This window comes from Rhinoderma darwinii, chromosome 3 (assembly GCF_050947455.1).
Source record: "Rhinoderma darwinii isolate aRhiDar2 chromosome 3, aRhiDar2.hap1, whole genome shotgun sequence".
NCBI lineage: Eukaryota > Metazoa > Chordata > Amphibia > Anura > Rhinodermatidae > Rhinoderma > Rhinoderma darwinii.
This window is the reverse complement of record NC_134689.1, coordinates 296339452-296350456: the sequence shown is the minus strand read 5'-3', so window position 1 is coordinate 296350456 and position 11005 is coordinate 296339452. Positions and strand designations below refer to the sequence as shown.

General features: G+C 48.1%; 1 protein-coding gene across 1 annotated transcript; it reads right to left on the bottom strand.

Moving 5' to 3' along the window:
• Positions 1-1528: 1528 nt before the first annotated feature.
• On the bottom strand, positions 1529-2482 carry LOC142750446 (olfactory receptor 2B8-like). Its single transcript, XM_075859446.1, has one exon. The coding sequence runs from the start codon at positions 2480-2482 to the stop codon at positions 1529-1531; it is 954 nt and encodes a 317-aa protein (XP_075715561.1).
• Positions 2483-11005: the final 8523 nt, after the last annotated feature.

The window sequence follows — 11005 nt, the reverse complement described above, 5'->3', positions numbered from 1 at the left end:
GCAGAATCCCCCCCTATAGAGCTCTCTGCAGTAAGTCAGACAGTCAGACCCTCCCCCACCCACACTAATCGTTGCATTATAGTGATGTGAGGGCTCTATGGGGTGGATTATTCCAGCCCCATAGAGCCCTCTGCTGTTGGTAAAATGCCCAGACCCCCCCTTGCAGTATACTCATGTCACGGGTCCCGGTCCCAGCAAGGCAGGAACTTACCTCTGCTGCTCGTCGCTCCTCCTGCAGACTTGCTCCCCTCTGCCTGCATGTGCTGTGTGCAGCGTCAGAGAGGAGGAGGAGTATTACAGACGTTCGGCACGTCTCTCCCCGGTCCAGTCCGTCCTGGGCTGAAAATGCCGCCCCCCCCCGTTTGGGTAGGTGGTGCCGCCTGAGGCCGTCGGCTCATCTGGCCTCATGGCAGATGCGGCACTGGCAGGAGGACTGTGTGTGTAACCATACAGGGGGGTTGTGACACTATATGCAGGGGTCATTGTGTGGGGAAAGCTCTACAGGTGTCTTTGATTAGAGCCCCGAGACATAACTTTGCTTGGGGCCCCAGAAATGCCAAATTTGCCCTTGAGGGTTACTGCAGGGATACTTACTGCTCCGGCCCTGTATCTAAGGCTACATTCACATGAACGTGACAGATTTACGTGCATAAAAAACGTGCGGAACTCTGGTCGTGTGCGTTGCGTTTTACATCAGTGTGCTTTGTGTGTGGCATGTGTTTTTCACGCATGTGCAAGCACTTTTGTTTTTTCCAATGTAATTGATGCGTGAAACACGGACAGCACAAGGATGTCATCTGTGTGCTGTCCGTGGTTTTCACGCACCCATTGACTTCAATGGGCAACTAGGTGCGTGAAAAGGCACTAATATAGGACATGCAGTTAGTTTCACGATATGGACACTCGAATGTGTGTGTAGCCCCATTGAAATCAATGGGTCAGTGTGCTGTGCGTTATTTCAACGCACAGCACACGGACGAGATTTACGCTCGTCTGAACGAGCCATAAGTCTATCATGTGTGATACTGTCTGCTGGGGCCAACTGTTTCCGAGTTCTTGCCCCTCATCAGTACAGAGCTGGGTACTGATTGGTTGAGTGAGATGCCTATACTTTTTTCTTATGGAGCATTGCCTGTAAATAAGTCTCCATACACCCAATTGGTCTCTTCAATGCGGCCAGTAGCCCCTCTCTGAGCTGCAGCTAAGGCATCTCATTCAGGAAAACAGTACCCTGCTTTGTACTGATGAGGGGCAAGAACCCTGAAACAGTGCTGTCTACAGATGGGTAACCCTTTCTTTTGGAGGAGTCTCTGGTTTGGCTAAAATGAGCTTTTTTGCATAAACTTTTTTTTGTGATGGAGAATTGCCTGTAAATAAGTCTCCATACAGCGACTGGGACTCTTCAATGAGAGCTAGTTGCCCAATGAGCATGAGATCACAATGTATTTTCTCATCACTAAACAATGCATTCGGTGAAGGAAGTATTAGAAAGGTGAAAGCCTTGAGTAAAAAGTCACATTGTTTGGTTTCAATGTTTATATCCTTTATCCATCACAAACTTTTTTCTTGTGATGTCCACAAATGCTCCTATCACATCCTTATTCCTCAAAGTGTATATCAAAGGATTTAGCATAGGGGTTATAACACTATAGAACAAGGTGGCCATCTTGTCTTGGTTAGCTACATGGGTTGATCCAGGTCTCATATACATAAATATAATGGTGCCATAAAACAGGGATACAACTATAATGTGCGAAGCACAGGTGGAGAAGGCTTTCTTCCGTCCCACAGATGTGCTTATCTTCAGTATGCTGGAAATAATGTAACCATATGTAATGAGGATAAGGAAAAACGGACCCATTACAACCAGCATAGCAAATACGAAAATAACAGTCTTATTAAGAGATATATCCGCACAAGCCAGCTCCAGTACTGAAGGAATCTCGCACATAAAGTGATTTATTACATTGGGACCACAGAAGGGCAATTGCAATGCAAATACTGTGTGTACAATTGAGTTTAAAATGCCGCCAACCCAGGAACCAGTTGCCATCCTAATGCACAAGTTGGAATGCATAACATTAGTGTAGTGTAATGGGGTACATATAGCCACATACCGGTCATAAGCCATTGACAACAATAGGTAGCACTCTGTCCCTCCTAGAGATAGAGGGATGAACATCTGAATGACACAACCATTAAAAGATATGCTTTTTCTTACTGACAAAAAATCAATAAGCATTTTTGGGACAATACTTGATGTGTACCAGATATCTAAAAATGACAGATTACTCAAGAAGAAATACATAGGAGTGTAAAGCCGGGAGCTTATTCTGCTGAGAGTAATGATGATTATGTTACCAATTAGAGATATAACGTAAAAAGATAAAAATATAACAAATAACAATAGTTGAATATTTCTCTGGCTGGTCAGCCCGAGTAGAATGAATTCTTCAACTGTTCCGTAATTGGACCTGTTCATTCCAATACTAGTATTATGCAGGATCATTCTCTTTTACTTCCCAATATGTAAAAACTGATGAGTCTCCTAGGGAAACAAAAGCAATTATTTGAATGAGCAAACGACTTCTTTGCATTATACAATATATATACTTGTATCTGTTAATATATATTTAAGGTACAGCTTGTAATTCACAATCACAGTTTGCTTAGTTAAGATGTTGCTTGCCACACATTAATCCAGAAAAAATTAGCAAGTAAAACTACCGTTCTTCATTACTTACTGCAGTGCATACCTCCCAACCGTCCCAGATTCAGCAGGACAGTCCTGGATTCCGGGCGATGTCCCGCTGTCCCGGTCGGCTGGGGGCATGTCCCGCTGTCAAACTAATTCTGAAGCAGGGAACCATCAGCTCCCTGCTTCCAAATTAGTTCAGAGAGGAGGAGCAAAGGGAGCTCCTCTGCTCGCCAAGGACTTCGCAAGCACAGCGCTACTGTAAGCACTGTGCTCGGGGAAGCCCTTTATGTTACTGTCCATATGTGTCTTGGAGCGGAATCCCCGGTCAGAGTCGGCAACAGGGATTCTGCTCAAGGAGTAGCCACTGACGTCACTGTTCATATATGAACAGTACCGTCAAGGACTTCCCCTATTACAGCGCTTACAGTAGCACTGTGCCTGCGGAGTCCTCTGCAATCGGAGGAGCTCCCTCTGCTCCTCCGCTCTGAACTAATTCTGAAGCAGGGAGCTGATGGTTTCCTGCTTCAGAATTAGTGGCCACTCCTTGAGTGGAATCCCCATTGCAGATGATCTGGCTGGGAATTCCGCTCTTAGATGAAACCCCTGAGGTTACTGGCCATATATGGACATTGACATCAGTGGCTCCTCCTGGAGCGGAATCCCCGGCCAGAGTCTGCAATGGGGATTCCGCTCAAGGAGTAGCCACTGACGTCACTGTCCATGTATGGACAGTACCGTCGTGCACAGCGCTTACAGTAGCGCTGTGCCCGGGGAGTCCTCAGTGAGCGGAGGAGCTCTCTCTGCTCTTCCGCTCTGAACTTATTCTGAAGCATGGAGCTGATGGTTCCCTGCTTCAGAAATAGTGGCTACTCCTTGAGCGGAATTCCCGTTGTCGATGATCTGGCCGGGGATTCTGCTCCTAGAGGAAAGCCCTGAGGTCACTGTCTATATATGGATATTGACGTCAGTGGCTCCTCCTCGAGTGGAATCCCCGGCCAGAGTCGGCAGTGTCACTGTCCATATATGGACAGTGACATCAGGGCTTCCCTCTAGGAGCGGAATCCCAGGCCTATGCTCTGGCTGGGGATTCCGCTCCTTGAGGGAGTTCCAATGGCGCTATCTACAGGGGGGGCTGATGCTATCTTCATAGGGGTGGGGCACTATCTACATGGAAATTGTGGCACTATATAGGGGCACTATCTACAGGGGACACAGGTCTCCATTGCCGCCGGACGGCACGGGAACGGTATTAAGGTGAGTTTGTATAGTTTGTTTTTTATCCTAATACAGTGTGTGGCACTATCTACGGGGATGTGCGGGGGGGGGGGGGGGGGGTGGAGCTTTATCTATGAGGGATGGCTTTATCTACAGGGGGGACTTTATCTATGGGGGGCTTTATCTATGGGGGGCTCTATTTACAGGGGGGCTATATACTGGGGTAGGCTATATGTGGAGCACGATATACAGGGGTGGGTTATATGTGGAGCACTATATACAGGGGTGGGCTATATCTACAGGGGGGCTATATACAGGGGTGGGCTATCTGCGGAGCACTATATACAGGGGTGGGCTATATCTAGAGGGGGGCTATATGCAGGGGTGGGCTATCTGTGGAGCACTATGTGCTGAGCTTAGTTCTGGGGCTGTATTTATGTACTGAGCTTTGTTCTGGTTCTGTATATATGTAATAAGCTTTGTTCCGGTACTGTATATATGTAATGAGCTGGGTTCTGGTGCTGTATTTATGTACTGAGCTTTGTTCTGGTGTTGTATATATGTAATGAGCTGGGTTCTGGTGCTGTATATATGTAATGAGCTCGGTTCTGGTGTTGTATATATATGTAATGAGCTTAGTTTTGGTGCTGTATTTATGTACTCAGCTTTGTTCTGGTGCTGTATATATGTACTGAGTGTCACGATGCAGGGTGTGGACCCACTTGGCCGACCGCGTAGAGGGATGGCAGCTGGCCAAACCGGTAAGTACAGAGTTCAAATAGTTCAGCGAGGATACCTGAGGCAATTGTAGACAGTAGCGAGGCAGACATGTCCAGGACCAGGCGTTGGAAAGACATCAGTTGAGGCGTAGCAAATCAAGCGGGACTGTAGCACAGCACGGCAACAGCACTAGAACGGGGTAGCACGAAAACAGGGTACAGGATACAGGAACAAGGTACACTAGGGAACTGGAAGACACTGGGAGACCATTAGCACGACAAACTATGGGTAACAAACAACGCTCTGGCAAAGAGCAAGGGGACAGAGCCTTTTTTATAGCCCAGGGCATCCTAGGCTAGATTGCAGACTTCCTGCAAAATGCGCGCACTGGCCCTTTAAGACCGTGCACGCGCATGCGCGCGCGCCCGCCGGAGTTAGTCTCGAAGTCCGGAAGTGAGTGCCGGCGCCACACAGGAGGGAGACGCTGCACAGAGGTAAGATGTCCATGGCCACGGCCGTCGATGTTTAAGGCAGAACGACGGACCGTGGCCATAGACGTTACAGTATCCCCCCTCTTACGCCTCCTCTTCTTAGGAGCAGAGCGGGAGAGAAACTTCCTCACGAGGACAGGAGCATCGATGTTCTCCTCTGGCTCCCAAGACCTCTCTTCTGGGCCAAACCCCATATAATCCACTAAATAAAATCTCCTTCCATTCACCTTCTTGGTAGCCAGAATCTCCTTTACTTCGAAAGTCCCCGATGATCCGCCAGGGACCACTGTGGAACTAGGAGTCCTGGAGTAGCGGTTTAGGACCACGGGTTTCAGCTGGGAGATGTGAAAGGAGTTAGGAATCCTGAGGGTAGGGGGAAGCCGCAGCTTGTAGGATACCGGGTTGATCTGTAGCAGGATTTCGAAGGGTACGAGGAACCTAGGGGCAAATTTGCACGACGTTACCTTTAGCCGGATATTCCTAGAAGACAACCAGACTTTTGTCCCTGGAAGAAACTGCGGAGGCGCCCGTCTTCTTGTATCTGCCTTTCTCTTCATGCGGTCCACCGCCAACAAGATAGAAGATCGGGTCTGTTGCCAAATCTGTAGAAAGTCCCTGAAGGTAGAGTCAGCTGCAGGAACCTGGGACATGGTAGAAACAGGAAGAGGTATACAAGGGTGCTCACCGTAGACGATGAAGAATGGACTGGAAGTGGTTGACTCACTGGTGTGGTTATTGTAAGAGAACTCTGCCCACGGGAGCAACTGCACCCAATCATCATGGCACCTGGAAACAAAGTGACGTAGATAGTTCTCCATAATCTGGTTAACTCTCTCGACTTGCCCATTGGACTGGGGATGATAGGCCGAGGAGAAGTCCAATTTTACACCGAGGAGGCCGCAGAGTGCTCTCCAAAACTTTGAGGTGAACTGGACCCCTCGGTCCAAGACAATATGCAGGGGCAAGCCGTGCAGACGGAAGATGGGTTGTATGAAGAGGTCAGCCAATCGCGTAGCAGACGGCAGGCCGGTCAAGGAGATGAAATGAGCCATTTCGGAAAATCGATCCACCACCACCCAGATCGCACTGCAATTCGCAGAAGAAGGGAGATCCGTGACAAAGTACTTAGCGACATGTTGCCAGGGGGAAACGGGCACAGGCAATGGTTAGAGCAGGCCAGCAAGTCTGGAGTGAGCAACTTTATTTGCTGCGCATACTGTGCATGAGGAGACAAAGTCCATAAAGTCTTTGGGTAGCGTGGGCCACCAGAACTGACGGGTGATTTGATCTTGGGTCTTACGAGCACCCGCGTGACCTGCCAGCTTAGAACTGTGACCCCAGCGAAGAATTCTTCCTCGGTCAGCCAGACGTACAAAAGTTCTTCCCGGAGGAATGTCTCTAACTTGCAGGGGATTCACAGAGAAGATGCAGGATGGGTCAATAATATTTTGCGGAGATTCCATGGCGTCCTCGGTTTCAAAAGATCTAGACAAGGCATCGGCCCTCACATTCTTGTCGGCATGTCGGTAGTGGAGTTCGAACCGGAACCGAGCAAAGAACAACGACCACCTGGCTTGATGAGGGTTCAACCGCTAGGCCGTCTGTAGGTAGGTCAAATTCTTGTGATCCGTGAAGATCAGGAAAGGATGAACCGTGCCCTCCAGTAGATGTCTCCACTCCAGCAGAGCCAGCTTGATGGCCAGTAACTCCCGGTCCCCAATCGAATAGTTGCGCTCTGCGGAAGAAAACAGCTTAGAATAGTAGCCACATACCACAGCCTTGCCTTTTGATCCTCTCTGGAACAACAGTGCACCAGCACCAATGAGGAAGCGTCCACCTCTATTGAAAACTGTAGGGATACATCAGGATGGTGCAGAATGGAGGCAGACGTGAAGGCTTTTTTTAAGGATTCAAATGCGGCTTCAGCCTCCGGAGTCCACATCTTTGCATTCTCTCCAGGTTCTCCTTAATGTAGGCCGACATGGACTGGGACTCTGGCAAGGAGAGAGGATACACTCTACCACGGGAAGGAGATGATTTGGGAACTAGGTCGATTGGACAGTCATATGCCCGGTGGAGCGGCAAGGTCTCAGCCTCCTTTTTTTTTAAGACATCGGAGAACATGGAGAAACAAGAAGGCAACCCTGTCAAAGACTGAAGAGTGACAGGCTGTGGCGACTGGACATGACCCAGACAGCGGTCAAGACACTTCGGGCCCCACTGGAGGACCTCTCCAGAGTTCCAATCCAGGACAGGGGCGTGCAGACGGAGCCAAGGCAAACCCAGCAGCACGGGGTTGACGGCCTTGGACAGGACAAAAAGGGAGATGAGTTCAGCATGAAGGGCTCCCACTTAGAGTCTTAAAGGCTTGGTTACAGACACAACTGGGTCAGGCATGGGCAGTCCATCCACCGAGGCAACGATCAACGGCCTTTCAAGCGAGATAGTAGGCAACTGAAGGAGATCCACAAGGTCCTGGCAGATGAAGTTGGCTGCAGAACCGGAGTCCAGATAGGGAGAGACCGGATGGGACCTCTCGCCAGCAATGATGGTTACGGGAATGAACAGTTTAGAAGAGAGTTCTTGAGTCAATGTTTTGATACCCAGGGTTGTCTCTCCAACCAAACCTAGGCGCTGGGGTTTTTGGGCTTGTGAGGGCACAAACTCACAACATGGCCAGCGAGGCCGCAATATAAGCAAAGTCCAGAGGTGCGCCTGCGCTGTTTCTCCTGGATCGATAATTTTAGTCGGTCTACTTGCATCGGGACCTCGGGCAAAGCAATGGAAGCTGGCAAGAGGGGTTGCTGAAAGTTGGGCGCCAGTCTAGGACGCCGACTCTCCTGACGAACATCATGAGATCTCTCCCTCAGCCTTATGTCTACCCGAGTAGACATGGAGGTGTCCTCTTGGCGAAGGTTGAAGATGGCAGTGGCTGCCGATGAGACTCGCCCAGGCTCCTCAAAAACAGTTCGGAATATTCGCACGAACCCCTGGAAATCTGGGGCCTCGGGTCCCTGATGTTCCCAGATAGGATTAGCCCCTGCCAGGGCCTTGCCAGTCAGGAGGGATATGATGAATGCGATATTGGCTCCATCCGACGGAAATGCTAGAGTGCGCAGGGTAAAATGAATGTGGCATTGGTTAAGAAACCCCCGACAAGCACTGGCGTCTCCATCGAACCGAGAGGGCAATGGCAGTGAGAACCGAGGATCCGGACAGGAAATGCCAGGAGGAGTAACAGGAGGATCGGCTTGAAGGACTTGCATGGAGGCAGGAAGAGAAGCAACTATCGTCCCTAGCTGCTGCACCACAGAGTCCACTGCCACAAGGAGCTGATCCTGCCTAGCTTGGAGATCCAGAAGATCCGCCTGCATTGCTTGGGAGGGTGCCAAGCCCTTGAATTGACCAGCGGAGTCCATGGCCAGAGCATACTATCACGATGCCGGGTGTGGACCCACTGGGCCATACCGCGTAGTGGGATGGCAGCTGGCCAAACAGGTAAGTACGGAGTTCAAATAGCTCAGCGAGGATACCTGAGGCAATTGTAGACAGTAGCGAGGCAGGCATGTCCAGGACCAGGCGGCGGAAAGATGTCAGGTGAGGCGTAGCAAATCAAGCGGGACTGTAGCACAGTTTGGTAACGGCACGGCAACAGCACTAGAACGGTGTAGCACGGAAACAGGGTATGGGATACAGGAACAAGGTACACTGGGGAACTGGAAGACACTGGGAGACCATTAGTACGACAAACTATGGGTAACAAACAATGCTCTGGCAAAGAGCAAGGGGACAGAGCCTTTTTTTATATAGCCCAGGGCATCCTGAGCTAGATTGCAGACTTCCTGCAAAATGCGCGCACTGGCCCTTTACGACCGTTCACGCGCGTGCGCCCGCCGGAGTCAGTCTCGAAGTCCGGAAGTGAGTGCCGGTGCCTCACAGGAGGGAGACGCTGCACAGAGGTAAGATGTCCATGGCCATGGCCGTCGATGTTTAAGGCAGAACGACGGACAGTGGCCATAGGCGTTACACTGAGCTTGGTTCTGGAACTGTATATAGGTACTGAGCTTGGTTCTGGGCATGTATATATGTGCTGAGCTTGGTTCTATGGCTGTATCTATGTACTGAGCTTTGTTCTGGTGCTGTATATATGTAATGAGCTTTGTTCTGGTACTTTATATATGGAAAAATAAAAATGTTTTTAGTAAAATAAAACTAAAATAAAAATATTAGGGTATGTTCACATGGGCTATTTTCGGAAATTTTTTGGGCCGTTTAAAAATTGGAAGCAGCGTTCTGTTCCGACTGGGCGTTTTTTAAGGCCACATTTTAAAAATTTTTTATTTTTTTTCCAGAATAAGTATTTGGTATCACCGCGTTCATAACGACCCAAACTATAAAAGTATAATGTTATTTTACGCACACGGTGAGCACCGCAAAAACAATAAGTAAAAAACAATGCCAGAATTGCTATTTTTTGGTCACCACCCCTCCCAAAATATAGAATAAAAAGTGATCAAAAAGTCACATGTACCCCAAAATAGTACCAATAAAAACTACAACCTGTCCCACAAAAACAAGCCCTTAAACAGATTTTTTGACTGAAAAATAACAAAGTTATGGCTCTCAGAATATGGTGACACAAAAAATAAATAATTTTATAAAAAAGTGATTTTATTGCGCAAACACTGCAAAACATAAAAAAATATATACAAATGGTATCGCCGCAATCATATAGACCCGCAGAATAAAGTAAAATTGTAATTTATAGTCCAGGGTGAACGCTGTAAATAAATACAATAAAAAACGTTGTCAGAATTTATGGTTTTTGGTCACCTTGCTTGCCAAAAAATGGAATAAAAAGTGATCAAAAAATCGCATGTACCCCAAATTGGTACCAATAAAAACTACAGATTGTCCTGCAACAAATAAGTCCTCACACAGCTCCGGTGGAGAAAAAATAAAAAAAGTTATGGCTCTCAGACTATGGCAATGCAGAATGTGTAGAGTGTTCCAAAAGTGGATAAGATTGGGCACCATTTATCAGTGCGACACTGGCCACATATGTGCAGATTATTATTTATTTACCACCTTATTATACACGCTTATTATGCCCTGATGTACTCCACACAGATTACATATGCCCCCACATTATAAACTGAAATACAAGTAAAACCCCGAACAGAACAACTACCAACAGTGGCGGATTAAGTGGACCATAGGCCCTGGGCTGTTCCACAAACTTGGGCCCCCCTTTCCCACCGCCGCTCTGCCGTGTCTATAGTGAACACCAGATTTCTGTGTGAGCATTGACAAATGGTTGTTACGATTCCCCTTGTCAAAGGGCTGTGTCCCTACATACTGACAGTCTCCATCCATCGCTGACAGTATCACACTGTTCAGGGACACATCCTCTTGACAATGGGAATGGTAACACACATTTGTCTATTAGTCCTGGGTACACAAATACAAGATTTCCTACAATACACATGTCAGGAGAGGGGACAGATCCCCTATAGATCCAGTGACTCACAGGTGATATCTTCTCTGATGGGAGTCATTTTCTTTTCTTCTCCATCTGACGCAGACCGTTATGGCGACTTCTCCTGATGAGACATCTTTGCCCATCACTTCTGCAGCCATTTCCAGCCTCTATAGAAACACACAAATTTAGACACAAATGCCCAGAACCATACAATAAAGGGGTTGTCCGGGCACAGACCGGTTTTCATACTGATAACCTATCCATATGCCCGGACAACCCCTTTTACTCAGACTAATAAATTAAACTAATAAACTCTTGGAAAGCGGGGAGGGAAAAAAACGAAAACGAAAAATCCAAAAATTGATTAGTCCGGAAAGGGTTAATAAATTTCGAATAGAA